Source organism: Felis catus, chromosome D2 (assembly GCF_018350175.1).
Source record: "Felis catus isolate Fca126 chromosome D2, F.catus_Fca126_mat1.0, whole genome shotgun sequence".
In the NCBI taxonomy this organism is placed as follows: domain Eukaryota; kingdom Metazoa; phylum Chordata; class Mammalia; order Carnivora; family Felidae; genus Felis; species Felis catus.
Window position 1 is genome coordinate 41891866 of NC_058378.1, and position 22410 is coordinate 41914275.

General features: G+C 35.5%; 1 protein-coding gene across 2 annotated transcripts in view; it reads right to left on the reverse strand.

Annotated features, from left to right (window-relative positions):
• Positions 1 to 7280: 7280 nt before the first annotated feature.
• The window catches only part of LOC123381008, a 789636-nt gene continuing 774506 nt past the window's right edge, over positions 7281 to 22410 (reverse strand). For both annotated transcript variants that reach the window (XM_045041010.1, XM_045041011.1), the window contains exons 7-8: positions 11448 to 11522; positions 7281 to 8886 (exon numbers count right to left, since the gene is read on the reverse strand). In XM_045041010.1, coding sequence (XP_044896945.1) covers positions 8784 to 8886; positions 11448 to 11522 — 178 coding nt within the window. In that variant the 3' untranslated portion in view covers positions 7281 to 8783. The remainder of the gene's footprint in view (positions 8887 to 11447; positions 11523 to 22410) is intronic.

The following is a 22410-nucleotide window of genomic DNA, read 5'->3' on the forward strand; positions in this document are numbered from 1 at the left end:
TCTCAAACTCCTTAAGATAAACCCTCCAATTAATAGTCAATAAATTATCTGGGGACACTTCCACATTATTGTTGGAAATAATCTGCCCTTTGGGGCACAATAGACCAAAAAATGCAGAGTTTACTTATTTAATTTTGGTTTTAATTACTGTTTCTGACAAATCAATATCTATTTGCTCTTCCATAGCATCCTGACTAGGACTAACATTCTTCCATATAATTTTTCTTCATCAATATCCCAAAGTCTGAATTTCTTAGTCTTCAGTAAAACAATGTAGAATTTTAAACTATGTGAATCAAAAACAATACATCTCTTTGTGTTGTTTTTAAAGTCATAAGGATTCCATTTAGTTGTTTATAAAATCCAGAAGAAAATGCACTTTTTTAAACTTTTTGACGGTATTTAGACGTCTGATGAACCATTCACACAACCTTGTTCCACATTACATTGATACAGTCCTTTCTGAAATCAACTTAAATTGAAGGGCTTAAACAATCACACACACACACACACACACACACACACACACACACACACCACAACACAAACACACAGCATTTTAAAAGTCAACGTGTCCTCCTTTTCTGTAGAGTTTTCTCTTACAGCTCACCCAAATGTGTCCAAACTCTCATGACATGGATGTCCTTGGATTCAAATATGTTTCATAGGAAATGCACACAGCAAAAATATACAGTGATTCTCTTTTAAGGTTTGCCCTATACACCTGATTTTGAATCCTGTCTTTATCAAAAATGTCTGCAGAGTAGATACATTTGTTCAAACTGAAATAAAGGGAAGAACATACTACTCACCCTAAAATCATTACACATTTAAGTGGCCACTGTGTATATTTCAAAGATAATTTGAGGGAAATACCTTGACTCCCTCTTATTTTTTCAAGTATCCAATTATACATATTAAATCTAAATGAAAAATGAATTCCCTAGTTCTTCATAATTAATATATTTTATTAACTGATTTAACCATATTTTAAATATAGTATGTAAGTCACACACAGAAGAATACATACAAAATGGTCAGCAGAATATCTTTAGTAGTTATTTAAAATAAAAAAAAAAAAACAGGAACAATCTCTTGTGCCTATGATAGTGATTTTGTTTCAAGGAGTATACATGTTTCTTTTTCCAAGAAATTATTTCAAAATGCTATTCTCTACTCTGTGAAGTAGATATGAAGGCTTTCGGAAATAATGTAGATTTTTGTCCCTTGACACCCCAGTAAAGTTTGGTTACATTTTGTGGCACTTTTTTCAAGGGAGATACACCATACTGCTTATTAAAAATCATAATATTAATGATCAATTTAATAATAATCTTGACTTTATCATGTAAGTTTTCATCTGTGGAGTGATTCCTTGACTACCATTTCCCTGTTGTATCTTCTTAAAGAGTAGTCTTTGATGAATCTGTACACTCAGATTCCCTTAGGTTGGGTTTTTACTGCATGTTCCTTTTATCTCACTTCTCATTTATTAAACTGGAAATTTTCAGCTAAAATGAGAGACTAATGTGATTTTGTAGAGAAAATAGCTTTGTTCTTTTGAGTTGTGTTAGTGGAGGAATAAACTAGTAATGTTTCAAATGTAAGTGATAATAAGGTTCATGACTTTAGCCAATATCTTCTCAAATACAGACATAGCCTAGGGCCCTTTCATTTTCCAAATATTGTTAACAGACTTTTCAACCTTCTTATTGCTGTTTTTTTACAATATTTTCTATTTTGTAAGAGAGAAAGATAAAATCATCCATTTATGTAAAATAACAAAACAATAAATAAAAGAAAATGATCATCTTTAAACATTGAATAAAAAATAAACCAATAACATTTTTAAAGGCTTCAAGTAAAATACAACTAAAAATCAAATCTAAGGCTAAAATAATGTAAAGAAATATTAGGTAACTGGTTTGCAAAATAAGATGGGTTTCTGTTTCATAATTCTCTGTAAACTGGACTCTCCCCATAATAATATTTCATTTTTTAGAATTTCTGTTGGGCATTAATTATGCCTACTGAGCTCAAACATTAAATATACTAAAATCTACACTTTTGCCACTTCTTCCAACTTGACACAAATTTATGAAAATCTATGTTTAAGATGGGAAAAAAATGCACAGATTTGTAGAATGAATTGTTAAATATTAATCCATTCTTATTTTCTCATTGACAGTTTTCTCCAAATGTTCCATATTCTAAGCTGAACATAGATGAAGCTACTGAATCAAATACGGAGACAGATGCCAACACATTCTGAAAATTAAAATGTGTGGCATACATATATGGAGTGGCAGAATAGGAAAAGGCAAGCTCACTTGGAATACCTGAGGGAAGTTAGAAATTCAGGTACTCATAGGATCTAAGAAGAGTCTACTGCAGTAAGTTAATGATTAAGGCCAAGCCAAACCAACCAACAAACAAAGCCGAGTACAAAGTAGGACCAGTCTCGTTTATGTGAGTCATCCTCCACTTTTTTCTTTCCTGCAGTATCATTTTTAAAGCAAAATCTTTCTTAGATCAAAAACCTAAACAGCTGAAAAGTATACCAGAGAGATTGAGAAATTGGGTATTCCTATGTTAAAAAAAAAAAAAAAAAGTTTGACTTTCAGTAAAAAAGTAGCTTGTCCTGCAAATTCCATCCATTCTAGCTGAAAATCATAATCATAATCATAATCATAAAGCATTACCATGGGTCCTTTCTGCAGTGAAAAAGGAGAGACAGGCACCTGGTGCTATGAACATTTGCACAACAGTTAATTAGATTTAACTGATTTTCTTTTGGCTTTGCTATTTTTTTCCACCTTATTTTAAAATTAATGTCACTGAAAGTGTGAAAAATAAAATAATCAGCATGTATTCAACAATACTAAGACCATGCTAAGCAGTGTTTTTGTATATTTTCCACATGTGCGCATATTTCACAGTTATTTTCCTACTATGTTGCATTATAATTTTTAAAATAATACATCATACTGTCCAATGGTAGTACATTGTCTTTGTAAAGATTTAATTTAAAGGCTACTTAAATTCCAGTTTATTCCTATGTTATGATTTATTTAGAAACCTTATTATTATTTGGCATTTAAATTGCTTTGATTTATTTACTACCATAAGTAACTCCACAATTAATATCATAGAATACACATTAACTTTTTCTTTTTTTTGGAAGGAGAAACTGTAGGTTCATGAACAATTTTCATACGGCCTGTAAACACTCAAAACTGTAAGCTGTGCTGGTGTATAGGTCAGTATGTGTGTATTTTTGGTGGGGTGGAAAGGTCTCTGACTAAAAATGTCATAAGGTTAGTAAAGAAAATGTGTGAACTTTAATACTTAAGAAAAACTCCTTTAAGTTATTCCCCAGTTAATATTGCAAGAAGTGTATATGGCTGGAGTCAATGAATGGGAGGGTTTTTTTTTGTTTTTGTTTTTGTTTTACTTTATTATTTATTTTATTATGTTTTAAATAAGTCTTTGTTTTTAGAGCAGCTTTAAATTCACAGCAAAATTGAGAGGAAAGTACAGAGATTTGCCATATCCTTTTCCCACACATGCCTAGCCTCTGCCTGATCAACATCCCCTACAAGAGCGGTACATTTCAAACAACTGAAGAACCTATGTAGACAGACGATAATCACCCAAAATCCATAGTTATTACATGACAGTTCACTCTTGTTATTGTACCTTCTATGAGTTTTGACAAATGTATCCAGACATGTATTCATCATTATGGCATTATGCAGAGTATTTTCACTGCCCTAAAATTCCCCTGGACTCCACCTACCCATACTCTCTGTTCCTCCACCCCCAGCAACCACTGATATTTTTACTGTCTCCATATGATCACTTGGGAAATTTGTTTTAGACATTACTCAACTGATTTCTGGAAGTGGCTAATATGGACAGTTTTGACATTACTTGAACTTTCCTTTGTTTGCTTATTTACTTTGCATAGCAATATAACACATTGTCACTAGCATGAATTAGGTCTCATCAGAAATGCGCCATTTTCATGAATCTTAATTTTAATTTGTAATTAGAAAAAAATTTACAGGCTTACACATAAAATATATAAGAAGAAATATTAAAGCCACCACCAGGAGATAACCACTATTAATATTTGAGTATATTGCCTTCCAATATTTTTAACTGAACAAATATATAGACACCATATGTCATTTACAAAATTGGAGTCATCTAGCATTTAAAACATTTTATCCTGCTTTATTAACTTTACATATGGTCTCTGATAATTTCCTCAATTAGTAAAGTATCTTTACACATATTTTTAATTGCTACATAAATCATTGTCTAGATGAAACACATTCATATTTTCAAAGAGCTCTTTAAATATCCATCACATATGTTATTCAAATGATTTTTAAATACCTACATTTGATTTGTGTCAATGTTTAAATATTGTATGTACACATATATACATTAATGTTTTTTTGGTGTAAGCATATTTCTGTGTATAGGTAGACAAAGATATTAGGTTCCCCCACAGTATTAACTGTCTTTTGGAGCAGCTCCTTGAGGGATTTTGATCATCAAAATCATGGTATTTACTAATGCAGACAAGTGGATAAAAAGACATAAGCCCTAGAGAAACCTTTATACAGCTTACTAAATTCACCTCTTCAATCTACATTTAAAAAAAAAATAACTGAGTGTTATAAAATAAAGAAGATGATGATTTAAAAAGTGCCATCAGCTTTGGAACCCACGAGACATGACATTAACATAAAACAAACCATATAATGAACTGAGAATATGCCCAGCACTAGACGTTTTACATATAACTTATTTAATCATCATAGTAACCCTATGAAGTAGGTATGTGCATTGTTCCCATTTTAAAGATGAGGAAATCAAGGCACAGAGAAGTTAAGAAATTTGCCTGAGATTTTGACAGATAACAAATTGTAAGGGGCTGTATTTCAAACCAGAATTCGTGCAGACTTACCTTTATTTTCTAAGCTATAACATTATCTATCTTGAGGAATTTATTATAATTATAGTTAAAATGTCCACCATAAGGTAGAATCTCCAAAGCTAAGTGAAAATGATCCTAACCTCAGTTCACTAAACCCAACAAATGAATATAACAAGTGCTCAAAAGGAGGGCAGAGCATAGAACTATGCATCCAATTTTGTGGGTTATTTGAAATTCTCACACATGAAATATAACAATCAGATAGCTACCAAAATGACTATTTCCTCTCCCAAATATGACAGGTAGCAGTATCAGGAAGAAGACAAGAGAGACCATACCTATGGCCTTGGCTACATCCACTGTTGCCATTAAGAGAAGAATGGGTACACAATGGTGGTCCTCAGATCATCTGCTTCAGCAAAGCAAGAGTTAGTTCTTCGTTTGGCTGTATACTTCCCTATTCATTCACTTCAAGGTGCCACATCACTGAAATCTTAGTATAAATCTATGTCAACTGTCCCTCAAGCCTATGATCTGAAATAAGGATTTTGTGTGTGCACGTACATGGTAAATAGAATAAATAAAGAAGATTCATTCAATCTCTCCCACACTCACCATTATTAGACAGACACAAGCCCTAGAGGAATCTCTGTAGAGTCAAGGCAAAGAGATTACAAAATACTCCAGCAGGAGCATAGCGAAGCCACTTGCAGGCAAGAGCAAAGGCCAAACAGAGCTTTCAATCTGTAGAGGTCATGACTTTTTTCATAATGACATTTGCTATAATGTTGCACCTTAGAAATTATCAGCTATTATATCAATAAATGTATATTCAGAAATGAGATAAAAGACTAAGGGTAATGGGTGAGACTCAGTAAAAGAGCAAACAGTATATAAAGAAGAAAGTCAAGGAAATTTTTTCTAAAGAAGAAGAAATAATGAAGGCAGAACTAAAATTTGACAGAACTAGTAAACAGGAGAATTGGATACATGTAAATTTATGCTCCAACAGTATTGCAGCTAGAAACACAGCCGTCTAATTTCTTACTCTTCCTCCCTGCTGTTCCAAAATTTTAAAAAATTATAACAAATAGAAAATGTTTTAAATGTTAAAAAAGCAAACAAATGTAATTTTCTTCTAAAGAGGAAATAAAAAATCCAGTTAAGGGAAAATTTTAAAATATGAAGCAAGACATAAACAACAAATATTTAAACCAGCAAAAGTTGTACTCAGTGGCACCCTCAGAGTCTTAAACAAATTCAACATCAAAAAGAAGAGACGTGTTGAATTAAGAATTCAACTGAGAAAGTTAGAGATAATATAATCCATTTTTTAAAATAAGAGAAATGATGTAAGGGGAGAAACTAGATATTTGGAATAAGGAAAAGTGTGGAAGCAGTAATACTTTGAAAAAAAAAAGAAGTCCATGAAGTTAGGAAAACAATTTTAAAATGAGAAATAAAAATAAATACAGAAAATAAAAAGAAAGTACATAAATCACAAATATAGGACATTTTTTAAATTATTATTGAACAGCATAAATAAGTTTCTGTTCATTGCTATGAAAATCCCAGTGACACTTAGGACTTTTCAGGGAAAATAAAATGTACCAAATGGCTTAAAAACAGAAAATTTGAGTTACAGAAATATTCATGGGAAAATAAATAGAAAAAAAAAATGTTTTCCTTCCAAGAATTACTTAACTATTTACAATGGGTGTCCAGGTCCAGATAGATTTGTATGTAAGTCTGCTGTACCTATATACTGATATATATATATATACTATATATATCATATATATATATAGTATAAATACACACATATAAAATATGTATTAATTACATATTATATACTTAACATGTAATTAATTAATACACACACACACAAGATGTTAAAATGATAGTCTCTCCAAATTTTGACTGAGAGGCAAGTGCAACAGTTGCCTGGTGCCTCTACTTTCTACAGTAATCTTTACATCACCTCAGAAGAATGTGCCATTAAATGTTACAGCCATTTCTGCCATGGTAGACATCATTTACTTCTGCCTATAAAAATGTGAGTTCTGAAAGGAGAGATAGCTCTTTCTGAGAGAATTGTCAGAATTCTGTTTTGTTTCATTTTTTAAATGGAGAAAGGATGGATTCCTCTCACATCAAGCCAAGCGAGAGGGCATTCAAAGAGCCTCATGTGTGGGGCGCCTGGGTGGCTTAGTTGGTTGAGTGCCTGACTATTGTTTTCGGTTCAGGTCATGATCCCAGGGTCGTGGGATTGAGCCCCGTGTTGGGCTCTGCATTGAGTATGGAGCCTCCTTAAGATTCTCCTCTCTTTCTCTCTCTCTCTCTCTGTCTCTCCCTCTCCCCAGCTTGCTCTCTCTCTCTCTCTCTCTCTCTCCCTCTCAAAAAAAAAAAAAGAGCCTCATGTGATCCCGTAGTATGGGACCCCTTGGAAGTTCTAGCCTAGGTAACTGAAAGAACAAAATTCTGGCTGAAGGTTGCTTGCCAATTGCCAGATTGAGGAAACACAGAGACGTGAGGAGAGGAGATCCATGTGTTTGTCTCAGGGTAAAGATACATGGTCCCTCTGCCCCTACCTCTGTGAAGGTCTATGGCAAGAAGGACTGCCTGAGGCAGCAGTGTGACCCAACAGATTCCATGCAGTTGGTCCAGGGATAAGGAGAGGGCATAGCCAGGAGGATGCATCAGCTCTGTCAGGTAGAGGATCTCCAGCAACCCCAAAAAAGTACTGCACAAAATAAAGCATTTGTATTTTTCCATCTGCCTCATTGAAAGGGTGGAAACTATACTTGTTCATTTTCTTTGTCCTTTTTTATTTCCTCACCATCCGGTTCTATCACGTCAGATAACAAGTGAGAAAGATGAGCAAAGAAGAGGAAGGTCAGCCAATCTTTCCCTTTAGGCATCCAGCTCTATTTCTTATAAATATTTGAAACTCAAAATCTTTTATCAAGTACTATTGTTTGGCAGAACTGTCTTTGGGAAATCTATATTGTCCAATGTCACTTACAAGTATGTGTGAAAACTGCTAAGTGAAATACTTGCAAATGAATTATACTAGTATTAATAAAAAAGAAATCACCATGACAGTATAAAGTTTACTTCAGCAATTTATGATGTTTCAATATTAGTGTATTGTAACACAATTTATCTCTATAAATAGCAAAAATCAGACATGATTCCATTTCTAATTCGGAATAAAGCATTTAGTTAATAGAGGGAAAAATTCACTTCCTTAACAAAAGTCAATCATCAGCATTAGGTATATCAATTAAACATTAGACTCATCTCCCTCCCTTTTGCGTAAAGAACAAGGCCAGTCTTTCACTATTAATACTGTTAACTAAGTTAACAGGATGACCAATATCTAGCAATAAGAAAGGAATAAGAGAATAGGTATAACTATAGAAAATGTAGAATCAAAATGATCGAACAGAAAATTCAAGAGTTAACAGGATGATACTGTAAACGCTTTCAGTGATAAGCCTATCAACAAAATGGAGTAAATGGCTAGAGAAAAAAATGTGCTAAATATGATCCAATTTGCAGCATTAACATAAATATACATTACCTTGAGATAAACCTAAAGGAACTACCAAATAAAATAGCATTAATGAAAATGTAAATAAAGGAGAATACAATTTTCCTTTTAGTGGGAAAACTCCCTATTTTAAACTTATCAAGGGTCTGTAGTTTCATTCATTAATATAATGCAATTAAATAAAAAACATATTAACAATATTTTGGAGAATACATGAATGAGAACAGTCAAAATCAGCTTGAAAAATAAAATTATATGGAAAAAAAGAGGGAGAGTTTAGTGTATCATCAAAGATGTTGTAATGCTACAATTATGAAATCTTACTGAGTTGATGCAGGTCCTGAAAGCAGAGAAACATAAGTGACAGCCCAGAAACATACTGGAAAAAAAAATTTAATAGAAATTCAGGACATTTAAAATTAGAATTAAAATAAAATAAAATAAATTATAAGTTAAGTTTGCCTTATTTAAGGAAAGTTGCTAGAAAATTGGCTAACTTAAAAAAGAGAAATAAAGGTTACTACCTCATACTATATACTATGATAAATATCGATGAACTAAAGAGTTAAATGAAATAGATAAAACCATAAAAGACCTAGAAGAAATAGAGTTGGCAAGAACTTTCTAGAAAAAGAAAGAAAGAGAAAACTCAAAATTGAACTATATTTAGAGGAATAAATTTTACATTGATATTTACAAAAATATAAAGTACATAATGGCATTAGAACAATGTTTATAGAATAGATTATTAAAGCTTACTGTCTTAAGAGATCTTAAAAATAATTATATATATGTATATATATATATAATTATTTGTGGAAATAATTATATATATGTATATATATATATATATATATATATATATATAATTATTTGTGGCTGGAATATTTCATAATAGAAGTTATATATAGAAAATCACACAGGAATTCAGGTATAAGAATATTTATTACACCTTCATTTATAAGAGAAAAAAAGCCTAATGTTTAAAAAAATCATATTTTATGTAATGATAAAATTCTGTTAAATCCTGTGAAGTTAAAATATTCTTAGATATTGTTCTTAGTATTACAGTGAATTTAAGATATAGGATAAAATTGAATTAAAATTATATAACATAAGTAATACATATATATAGCGTGTGTTCCTTCCTGTCTTTTTCCTATGTGTCTATATATATATATATATGTATACATATATATATACATATATATATATATACATGAGTAAAACAAACCTAATAGCAATTGAAAGATATCAAAAAATGCAACTACAGAGAAACAATTATAACAAGAAGATGGAATAATATTGAATTATTAAATACCATGCTTTGAGAGAATATTGATTGCTTTAGAAAACATTCTCAGTATAAGCTATTGGAAGGAAATATTAAAATATTAACAATGGTTATTTATGTGTGGTAAGATGTTGAAAATTTTAGAGCATTTTCAACATGTTCTATTTTTTTATGGTAGATATATTTTACTTTTATATTAAGAAAATTTGTTAAATATAATTTTCAACAGTCCAATGTGGGGAACCCATTTCAATTGTCCATTAAAAGTAATGGCTTTGTTCCCATCCTTACAAATCCTGATTAGTACATTGTTTTATGGTGTTTTCTTTGAAGGCATTTGCCTTTTAGTTTTTGGCATGCCTCTTTGGTTTGATTAACTGGGGCCTCGGTTCCGCTCCTCTGCATTGCAATTGTTTGTTATAGAGGAAGCAACAAGAAGCAGGACAATATTATTGTATTCTCCCTCGAGGCTTCCTATTTTCCAGAGATTAGACTATTTGCTCAACAGCACCAAGTTGCTGTAACAATTTCTTTCTCATTTCCCTTACACCCAGGGGCAAATGGCAACTTTCTTGTCTGTCACTTTCCAACTCAGGAAGCTGGTGCATAATTTTGTCTGTTATTTAATACTTGACAGATAGCCCCCAGCATCAAACCATCCATGAAAACCATTGGCCCCTGGCACGCGGAAGAGATGCATAAGCTTTTGACGTTCGAGTAGCTAAGAATGGATTTGGGGTGGTTCAAAAAAATTATTTTAAGTCATATGTGATACTGAACTCGTTCATAGAATTCCATTCGTCATCAGTAAAATGACATTAATTATTGCTGCTCCTTGAAGCAAAGCTAAAATGTGTATTTATGCCCTTTGACAATGTGAAGTCTGACTCCAGAGAGGGCAGGGAGGAATCAGTCACCGAGTAGCAGAGCCCCTGTGACAGGGGAGAAAAATTTTGCTCTACTAACCATGGTGCTTTCTGTGGGGTGAGAAAGAGCCCTTGCCTCACCCCATAAGCTTACTCATTTCTCCCATATAAACTGTTGTCATCAAGTTTTTCCTGTGAAGGGGCTGGGTGGACAGAGCAGGTGAAATAATTCTCCACACATATGTCTCCCACACATTAAGAGGTCTGTGTGTTTTCTTCCTCCCTTCTCTCCCTCCCTTCCATAGGTATCTACTGGGTGCTTACTACATGTAAGATCAAGTTCTAAGAGCAGTAGATACAGCGGCAAACAAAACTGATGAGCTCCTTAGCTTCACTGGGCTAAAGTTCTTTGTGAGAGACCACCAATAAATGAACAAGCAACTAAACAATATGAATTTCAGCTTGTTATTGAAAAACTTGATTAAATGGAGAGTAGCTGGGTGGGAATGGAGAGAAAGGAGCTATTTTAGATAAGGTAATTGGAAAAGCCACCTCTGAGGAGTGCCACATGTGACAAAATAGGCCTGAATAGTGAAAAGGAGTCATGTAAGGACAACCCAAATAGAAGAAATAGCACGTGTGAGGCTGGGGGGGAGGTCAGCATACTGGAGTAGGAACAAGGAGGCAAGAATGTCTGCAACGGTTAACTAGAATGGGTTTTTAATTTAAGTGCAGTGAGGCATCATGACAGAGGTTGAAGGAGAGGAGGAATCAACTCACATTTTCTTTAAAGAGATGACTCTGGCTTCTGTGTAGAAAATGGCTTCTGGGTGGTGAGAGAAGATGCAAGAGAACCTGAGAGGCAGATGGAGTCACACAGATGAGAGATGGTAGTTCGTGGGGCTGGGGCATGGGAAAACAATTAGACAAGGACAGAAGAAAATGATTCACTTAGTAGCTTATATTCACAGAGGAATTTCTCATGCTTTATCTCAAATTATCTTTAAGGTCCTTTCCAACTCCCCAAATCTGGATGTTAATCATTTATGACCTTAAGGGATTTCAACAATAACTTTTTCATTCTCCAAAATCATCATAACACAGGTGATAGTAGAATTGCACTACCCATACCTTTCTCAGTATATATCTATTTAAAAATGTTGCTTTCAAATTTTCACTATCAGAGAATTGAGACATATTATTCATCTTTGCTGTTTGACATGTTGGAGATCAATTTTTAGACTGGAATTCATGGTTTTAACATAGTTCAAATTGTGTTTTTAATCCCATACTCTCTGGAGCTAGAATGCATGGGTGGCTTCTCAGCCAGGATAACTCTGAAGTGATGGTAATCTATGTATGATAGCTGACATGTTGTTATATGGGTAATAAAGATAATATTGAGGAGCAGAATTTAAGAATTCCTCCCTTATTGTTCTAAACAATTAATGCTTTGCAAGAATTATATGATGATCTTTGAAATTGTGACCAACATTTATTCATTCAACAACTTGGTAAGATATTGGTTAATAAAATAGAAATGGTCCCAACCTTCATTGCTTACAGTAAATTTCTAAGATAACAAAATTAATAAAGAAATAAGTGTGTGTGTGCACGTGTGTGTATGTGTGGTATTAAGTGTCATGAAGGATATGAATAGGTCACAATGACACAGAACAGAGGTGATATGGAACCCATTCATGAAGATGGTTATGAAAGGTACCCCTGGGAAAGAAACATTTAAGCCCATGCATACTTCAACCATATGAAGAGTAGAGGTAACATCATCCAAGTAGAGGAAATTTCACACACAAAAGCTCTTAGATAGGTATGTACTTCAGCAGTTGGGGAAAGAGAAAGGAGGCCAATAAGGCTGTAGACAAATAAGTAAGTGAATCTGAAGAACAGGCAGGAGTTAGATAACAGTAGAGTTATACATCTATGGTAAGGGGTTTGGATTTTAGTTCAAGGCATGTAAAAGACACCAAAGGCCTAAGGAAGAAAACACCATGACAGATTTATGTTTGTTTGTTTGTCTTCCAATCACTCTGGCTGCTACATAAATAATACAGTGGAAGAAGACAAAAGTTGGAAAGAACTAGACCAAAAAAGAGATTATTTCATGTTCAGAGGAGTAATGATGGTTGCTTGATTCACACTAGACATGGAATATATGAGAGAAGCTGACAAATTAAAGATATTTTTTGGATAGAATAAGACTTTTTTATTAATGTGAAACAAGGGAAAGAAAGGGAAAGTGGATAACTCAGGCTTCTCACTTACGGGATGGTAGATAAGATTGTCACTTTACAAGAAAATAAAACCTGATAGAAAAGATCTAGTGGAAAAAATCAACAGTGCTTTATCATAAAAGACCTAGACTAATAATTCCAAGGTCTCATTGAATGCTATTAAGAGAAAGTGCAGTTTAACTTAAGAACCTCTTATTGTTAGCTAATGATGGTAAGAAGAGGGATCAAAGCAGGGAGGAGAAAATAAAGTATCCAATATTAGAACCTTAAATGTAAAACAGTATCAATCAGGAAAATGGACAGAGATTGCCATGGCTGAGGCAGGGAGAAGAGATAAGAGAGACAAGAGGTACTAAGAGTATACAGAGAAGAGAACAGCAGAAAGAGGGCATCACCATGAGGATGATGTGGATGAGGATGATGACGATGGAGATTAGGATGATGATATAGATGGTGATGATATTGACGAGGATGATGACAACTATAACAACAACAATATCTCAAATAATTTTTAGCCATTTTGCACTAGTTGCATGTGCTAGGTTGTGCACTAGTAATAAAGTCACCAAAATTTCAGCGGCTTAAAACAACATTGGCATATTTCTCACTCGTGCTTCATGTATGTTTTAAATCAACTGGGGGCTCTAAACTTGTCTGCCTCTGATACCCTTGATAATAGAGCAGCCACCATCTGGGGCATTGCCGATCATCATGGCAGTGGACAAGGGGGCATGACAAATTGCACCCTAGTTCTTAAAGCTTTTGACAAATCATTAACACATATGACCTCAACCACTTTTATTGACCTAAGCAAGCCTCATGGCCACACCTAACACCTAATTACAGGGTACTTCAGTTATGCTTCCAGGAGAACTGAAAATTTTTGGTGAACCACAGTAATTATTTGTGTGCCATATATATATATATGTATTTTAATGTTTATTTTTGAGAGACAGAGTGCAAGCAGGGGAGGGGCAGAGAGAGAGGGAGACACAGAATCTGAAGCAGGCTCTGGGCTCTGAGCTGTCAGCACAGAGCCCAACGCAGGACTCAGACTCACAAACCATGTCATCATGACCTGAGCCAAAGTTGGCCACTTAACCAACTGAACCACGCAGGCACCCCTACTTGCTATATTTTAATTGGATTATCTTATTCAATCTTTTCATAATGCTGTGAGGTTGGTACTCTTCATCCCCACTTTACAAGAAATTGACATTTAGAGTGTTAAGGGATATCTGGTTTAGACAGGGTAGAAGACACACATATTAATGGTGAGGCCATAATTTAAACTCAGAGCTTATGTGCTAAACTCTTAGCTATACCACCTATACTGGCCATGTCAGCAGTCTTAACTGTACTCCAAAGGAATGAGGACATCCCTTAAAATTTTTTTAAAGAGTGGGATTTTTAGATTTCCATTTTAAGAAATAGTAGGCACATATTTCAGTTCAAACCTCAGATAATCCCCAAAATTTGCCTTATAATTATTTCTGCCTTATAAATCAACATCAAATCTGCCTTATAAATCAAATGTAATTTTTGGTATGAGCCACCATTCCACTGGTAAAGTGAAAGATGAAAACTTAATCTTGGTCAATTTTGAGGTCTTATGTTCATTGGTGAGAGTTTGGTCATGAGCAATCACTGGCTTGAAAAGATTACAAGTGATTGATGTTTGCATTTGCATATTCTTAATTTTGTTGGTTCCTCTCCAAACAGTATAGGCAGGTTCCCAACAAGAATGCTCTTTTGGTCTGGGATTATCTTAGTTAACTCTAGAGTATCCACTGGCTCAGTGGATAGATATGCTGCTATCAGAAGACACTGTCACAGTGATCTCTTCATTTACATTTGTGCGCCAGTCAGAAACTGCATGTAGATTTTTGAAATAGGAGCAATGCATCCACAGCCACAACCACTACCACCAAATATTGCCTACATCAGGGCAGTTTTGGAAGCCTTCGTGGTGTCAGCAAATCCGAGGCCTTACAGTTTTCTTCTGTATATTTAGGGTCAGACCCTTATCCTCATGCTTCCTACTCTATGATATAATAATAATAAAAAAAACACTCCATATTGGTTAGGTTGCTTTTATTTGATATTTTGTTATTGAAGTCAAAAGCATGTTAACTAATTTAGCTTATATATGTAGATAAAAATTATCTGAGAATTTTTGCTAGCCGAGAGAAGAGACTGTAGGAAGAGAGAAGGTTGAAGATAAAAGAAATAAAAAGGAAGGCTAATGCAAAGCAAAGTCCCAGAGTAGGTGAAAAGATGGGCTTATTGGGAACAGTGGAAGTGGTGGCCTGCAGTGAGAGAATAGACACATCATTCTCCATGACTGATGAAAAGGAAGAGAGAGTGAATGTGACTGTAGATGTTAGAATGTGTTGTGCTGGTAAAATTATCCTCATAGTGAATCTAAATGCATTGATTTGTGGAAAGTTAAGTAGTTTGCTTGGGCAGAGGCCTGAAGAAATGTAGGAAACATTTCACACAGAAATTGAGGGGAATGCTGATCAACTAAAATGATTTAAAGGCAATTCTAGGAACCAAGCTGAGTTTGTAGACCATGGACATGGGGTGGCTGTCAATTTGAACCTTCCATGGGACAGCAGTAGAAGAGAAGATAGTTGGAAAATGCATCCCATGTCTGGGTTTTCTCTCATAATTAAGACAGAAGGACTGGACTGCAAAAGAGTGGATGTTAAGAATATGAGTTATGTGAACAACTGGTGCATCCACAATTGGCTGGGGAGGGAAGAAAAACCAGGAAGACTGAAGAAAAACGGAGAGAGCAATAACAACATGAGAACTGCATAGATGACTCTGTGGAGTGTCTACTATGTGCCAGGTGCTCTGCTACATAAAGCATCATCTCACTGAATATGCTTTCCAACCCCAGAGACTGGTATGATTCCCCTTGTCTAGATGGATCAGTTTAGCATTAAGACATTGACTAGCTTTATTCGAAAAATCATTACATTTACACCTAAGATTAAATCCCAGATCTGTCTGACTTCAGTGTCTAAGTTTTCAACCTCTCAAGGGTCTGCAACTTACTAAGAAGGCAAAAGCTGTAGAAGTGGATGCAACACACATGGACAGGTAGGAGGTGGTGGTCTCAGGGTAGGATACTGGAGGTCAAAACTTCATAATTTAAGGTGTTAATGCTAATGCCTAGATTAACGATGTGTGTAACTGAGTTGAACAGAGGTGAAGGTTACTTGATAATCAATTATTGGTCTGAAGTTCTTGTTCTCACTTTACTACAAGAGTTACATGAGGGGCGCCTGGGTGGCTCAGTCCATTGAGTGTCGGACTTTGGCTCAGGTCATGATCTCTCTGTACGTGAGTTTGAGCCCTGTGTTGGGCTCTGTGATGATGGCTCGGAGCCTGGAGCCTGCTTCGGATTCTGTGTCTCCCTCTCTCTCTGCCCCTCCCCCACTCGCACTCTGTCTCTCTGTCTCAAAAATAAAATAAAAACATTAAAAAAATTTTTTTACAAACAGTTACACATATTAGGACTCTTTTACTTTCAGATTCTAACTCAAACACTGTTGAACAAAAAATAATTTACTATAATCATATCTCATGAGCCCAAGAGCATTAATGCAACTAGGCCGTAGGAAAGACTGGAACAAGGGGCAGGAGGCATGTGGGGAACATCAGTAGGGCTATCAAGCCATCTTTGAATACCCTTCCCTTTTCTCTCTGTTAAAAACTTCATCTGCTCTGGAGGGTACAACAGCTGAAAATGGCTTACCTCCATTTCTGAGATTATACACCTATTCCATTTAGTATACTAACCTATCTTGAAATTTCCAAATTCTTGGAAAATGGAGTAATTGGGAATTAGATGCTCACCATCAAATTATATCATACAAAATGTTTGCTATAAAGGAGGCAGTGGTTATGAGAATAGTTTCCTCAGAAGAGAGAATGAGCAGATAACCCTCACATTGTTCTTCTTCCTGTGGATCTATGTTTATTATCTGGAAGAAATATCCTTCCAATTTCTAACCTCTAATTTCAGTGAGAATTTATCTCCCCATACTCTCAGCCTACTGCCTTTTATATTTTTGTGATGGCGTTCTTACAAAATAACTTGAAGGCAGAAAATTAACAAAATAAACTGGTGTCTACCAGGAAACTAAAATGAACATACTCAAGAATCTCAAACAAGTTATAATTGATATTAAAAGTTTCTAGATCTTGTGTTTGTTCCCCGAATTCCTTTTGCAGTTCCCGATTCTGATAACATCTCAATTACCTGGGGATTACAGGGTGTTAGGAAGTCATTATTTTCCTTTGAGTATTTATACAAAGATGGATTACCAAACAGGGAAATTGTTTATATGCCATGTTAGAATGGGTGGTAAATTCAAATGGAATTGATAAGTCTTTTAAATAAAGAATCACCATAAGTGGCTGCATTAATTATTACATACTATCAGTGCCATTAAGGTGACTAAAAACTTGTTCTCACTAATGAATATAGAGAGAGCATTTTTTCTTTCCTAAGTATCTCCTCATTAGTCAGTTCTCAGAGGAAGCAGAAATACTTCTGGATATGTTTTATGTGCAGGGATTGGAAAGAAAAAGCTACTAAAATTGTGTTGAATATCAACTTTATAACAGTACTAAAAGTAGAGGATAAATTATTCATAAATTATTAATTTGAGTCACTCTTGGGGGAGCAGCTATAAACTCATCAGCAAAATATGTGCTTATAGCATATAAAATTGCCCTGTCAAGAGACCAGCAGACCATTTTCCCTTGGAGTTCTGGGTTTCCTTTTTCACTTGAGTAGAATTTTCAGAATCCTGGCTCCTGAAGGGATTAGGACAATCTTCCAATGGTGAGTTGGTAAGTGTTGGCAGCTTTGCCGCTAGGGGAGGAGCCAAGGTGATAAAAGGCTCTCTGAACAAGGAAAGCAGGATTTTGGGGGTGCCACAAGAGGCAGCAGTGTACTTTTCTGCCACAGAGCACCCCACAGGAGCCAGGATTTTGGCTGAATGAAAGCTGTTTCGTTACCTTTGAGGTTTCAACTTTTAACCTGGCTGTCCAGTGCTCCATATAAGGTCAGCAGAGAGAGCCTTGGTAAGGATCAGTGCTCTGAGAACACCTGAAGATCTGGCATAATGTTCTCCATGAAATCACGTAACAAGAAGCGATAGTAATTTCAGAAGGCTAAAGCCTCACCTTTCTCATGATCTCATAGATTTAATACACAGCAGGTTTCATGTATAATCCAAACAAGAGAAGGAAAACACGGAAGAGTTGCTGTGGATGGACTTCTCTTTGGCCTTGGCAACAAATGATATGGAATGAATTTGGTATATTAAATATAGACAGACATATGTATATATAGATAATAGAAAATATATATTATAAAAATATATATATGTGCTTTGTGTGTTATATAATTAATAGTATACACATATTATATTTAACATTTACTGTAATCCTATAAAGAAAATAATATTATACTTACTATACAGATAGAGAAACCAAGGTTCAGGGATAAGTCATGACTTGCCAAAGATGATAAAATGTCAAAGTAAGAATTGAAACTCAGATCATTCTATCCTTCTCTTTTTCCTCTTCTTCTTTTTTTAAATGTTTATTTATTTTTGAGACAGAGAGAGATAGCGAGCATGTGTAAATGGAGGAGGGGCAGAGAAAGAGGAAAGAGAGAATCCCAGCAGGTTCCAAGCTCAGTGCAGAGCCCAACGTGGGGCTCAAACCCACAAACTGTGAGATCATGACCTGAGTGAAATCAAGAGTCTGACTCTTAACCAAGTGAGCTGCCCAGGTGCCCCTCTTTCCTCTTTTAAAATATTTACACACACATAGAGAGATACATGTATAAATATATCCATAGAAAGATACATACATGCAAACATAAACAAATATATGTGGCCTTTACATATGTACGACTCTTTCCTTCTCTCCCTATAATTCTCTCTTACCTTTTCCTTTTATCTTTCTCAGTATATGCCTTTCTTCTTCTTTCTATTCACATACACAGGCAAACTAGGACAGTTGATTACCCTAGTAGTGTGTACATTCACCCATGCTACATTCCTCTGGCATATTTGTAACATGAGGTGGTTATGTATATGGTTCATGTCTATTTAGAATTTGAGGGTAATGATGAGCAATTTCAATGAAGAGTAGAAAGGAAGTTTGGATTAAGTCTTGGATATCTCTAATCTAAAACCATATTAGCCATTGCTGCCACAGTAATGTTCTCCAGTGATTAAGACTCTTCTTGGCTTCCATTCCCTTCACATACTTTCAGTCCCTGCTGTCTCACTTTCTCTGTCTCTCTTTTCTCTCTTTCAATTCTTATCACATTTTTAAATCCTCCTTTACAAAACCTTTCTCTTTAATCCAAGGCTGTCTTCACAAAACTCAAAAATCTTTTTCTTCATTATGGAGAGAAATTCATCCATCCTCTAGAATCTTTACTTTATATATATAAAAATAGACTATGTATTTTTCCCCAAGACAATAAAACCACCTGACTTCAACATGAATTATTCCACTTTCCTAGAAGACCAAAACTTGATATTTGTTGTTTTTTAAGTAGCATTTTCCTTCACATCACATTCTTGAATCAATGTATAGATTACAGAGGGTATTTCTTTTTTTAAGTTTATCTTTATTTATTTTGAAAGGGAGAGAACAAGCAGCGGAGGGGCAGGGAGAGAGGAGAGACAGAATCCCAAATTGACTCTGCGCTGTCAGTGCAGAGCCCAATGTAGAGTTTGAATTCATGAACTGTGAGATCATGACCTGAACAGAAACCAAGAGTTGGATGCTTAACCCACTGATCCACCCACGGGCCCCATGGAGGATATTTCTTGAGCCCAGTTGAAAAACATATTCCCTGCAGGGGAATGTAATTTCCTCACTTCATGAACATGTAGATTTTCTTGGGAAATAGCTTTTATAGAACAAGCTCTGTGCACTTGTCTACTTATTAGCAGGCATCCAACAATAGTAAGTGAAACAGCATAAAGGGCATTCTGGAACTCTACTACATTTGTAGAATGGACATTGTAGCATGTCCCTTATGGCTAGAGAGAATCTTTCCTTATTTGTGAGTCATGCTAAAATCATATTAGACCAGGGAAAGAAAAAATCATGTGACTCATGTTCCACACTATTGCATCTTCTGCCTGATGCCAAGCCATTAGATCATTGGAATGTGGTAAGATGCCAGGTTCAGAGCCACACTCAGAAGTACACTTTGAAACTCAAGGACGCACCAGGTACCTGGGTCTTTGTTTCCTCTCCCTTGTGTCTGGCATACTCTCTTGGCCCTTTTTTTTTTTTTTTTTTTTTTTTTTTTGTATTTTAATCCAGACTCATTGCCTCCTTCCCAGGCATTATGATTCTTGGTATTTACTCCATTTCTGACCTCCCCTCATTCAGAACTTCACTTTTACTTCACATATACATATCTTTTATGACTTAATTATGTCCTTGAAGTCAGATTTGGAATTGTATCTTGTTTTTATGTTTACTCTGCCTTTGTTGCCTTGAGATCCCTACTCCATAAAGCATCACTGACAGAGGCACCTAAACCTTACATGGCCACTCACATGCTAGTCCCTAAGAGTAGTACAGTATTTTGGAAAGAAGAAGTTAGGTTATATTTCTACATAAGCAATTCTGACAAATTATTTAAAGGAATCCCAAAAGACAGGAATGTGGATATCTGAAACTCCAGTAAATTTTCTTTTTTCTCATTCAAAATGAATATTATATTTAATACCAAATTTTGCACTTGTAATTTTCTTTCCCTTTCTTAAAGAGATCCCCTTAAATTGCATAACTTTAGTATGGCTGCTGACAAAAGATCTTTAAGGGCTTACATCTCTAGAATAGACTGGGTTCCCATTTTTCCTCAAAAGACTATCACTAAACAATATCAAAATATATGAATAAAGGTGAAATGTTAAGGAGAAACAGGATATTTACAGAGCTTGAAGATTCTTCTCCCATCATATTTATTAATTACTTTGGTGCTTTATCATATTTTTACACACTATTTGACACTCCTCCCTCTAGGAGGTAGTACTTAATTATCTTCTCTTTAGTGTGGGTGTTGGACTTAGTGACTCATTTCTGATTAATTGATTATAGAAAGGGGAAAAAACTAATTTTAGAGTGAGATATCTGACAGATATCACCTTAATAAGTGATCAGGGTCAACATTATAAGTCATGTTAATTTCATGTGCCCTCACCCCAGGGATGTGATGAGAAAGGTACAATACCTCTATAGTATTCTTTTTCCACACCATTAACTCCAGGGAGTGGGGAAGAGGGGAGCCTGAAAAACTGTCACAGATTAGATGAAATTAAAGAGATATGATGATGAAATAAAACCTTGTGTTATGGGTTGAAATATGTCCCCACAAAATACATATGTTGAAGTCCTAATCTCCATCACTTCAGAATGTGGCTGTTTTAGAAGACAGCACTTTAAAGAGGTAATTAAAATTAAATGAAGTTAGAGGCAGGAAGATGGTGGCATGGTAGGAGGACCTAGGTTCACCTTGTCCCACAAATACAACTAGATAGCAATCAAATCATCCTAAATACCCCCAGAAATCTATAACTCCATCAGAACAAACTCCACAACTAAAGGGAGAGAAGAGGCCACACCAAAGAAGATAGGAAGTGCAGAGACATGGTTCAGGGTAGAAAATGGTCCCAGGTGCTTTGGAAGGGAGTGGGGGAGCCATGGTTGCACAGAAGCACAGGCAAGAGAGGAGCCCACAGGGGAATGCACAAGAAGGATGCTTCCCCAAAGACACTGGCTTAAAAAATGAGAGAGGCTAAATTTTATGAGTTCTTGCAACCAGTGGGGCTTAAAGCCTAGAGTTTTAAAAGTCAGCAGGCTTGGCTGAGATAGAGCCCAGGAGACACTGTGCTGCTCTTGTAGAGAAGGCAGGCAAATAATCCAGGGGCAGACGGTGTGGCAACAGTGATCTGATGAGTCCCTGGGGCACACAGTGAGGAGATTATTTGCTCTTCTCTGAGGGTGTCCTTGAGAGGCAGCATTCACTGAGACATCTCTCCAGGAAAAAGGGAGCAGGCCATTGTCATTTCTCTCCCTCACACCTCAGCACAAACACAGAGCCAACTGTGGGAAGCATCACATTGGGGGTCTAACTTGCTTATACCAAACCACATCTCCCTGTGCTCTGGTGGGATTGCCTTTCTCAGTCAAGTCTGCCTCTGTCCCAGAACTTCAGGATCCCCCCCTAGAAGTCCAACTCAAACCTCTGTCCACACCACGTCTCCTGATCAGAGTTTTCCAGTTCCTCAGTTCCAGTGAAGGTGGTGATTTAACAAGCAGAACAGAGCACACTTTGATAAAACTTGCCACATTCTGGCCAAGGACTAAACACTTCCCACAGTAGGGAAGGAGAACCTCTGTAGATGACTGGCCTGAAGGATAGAACA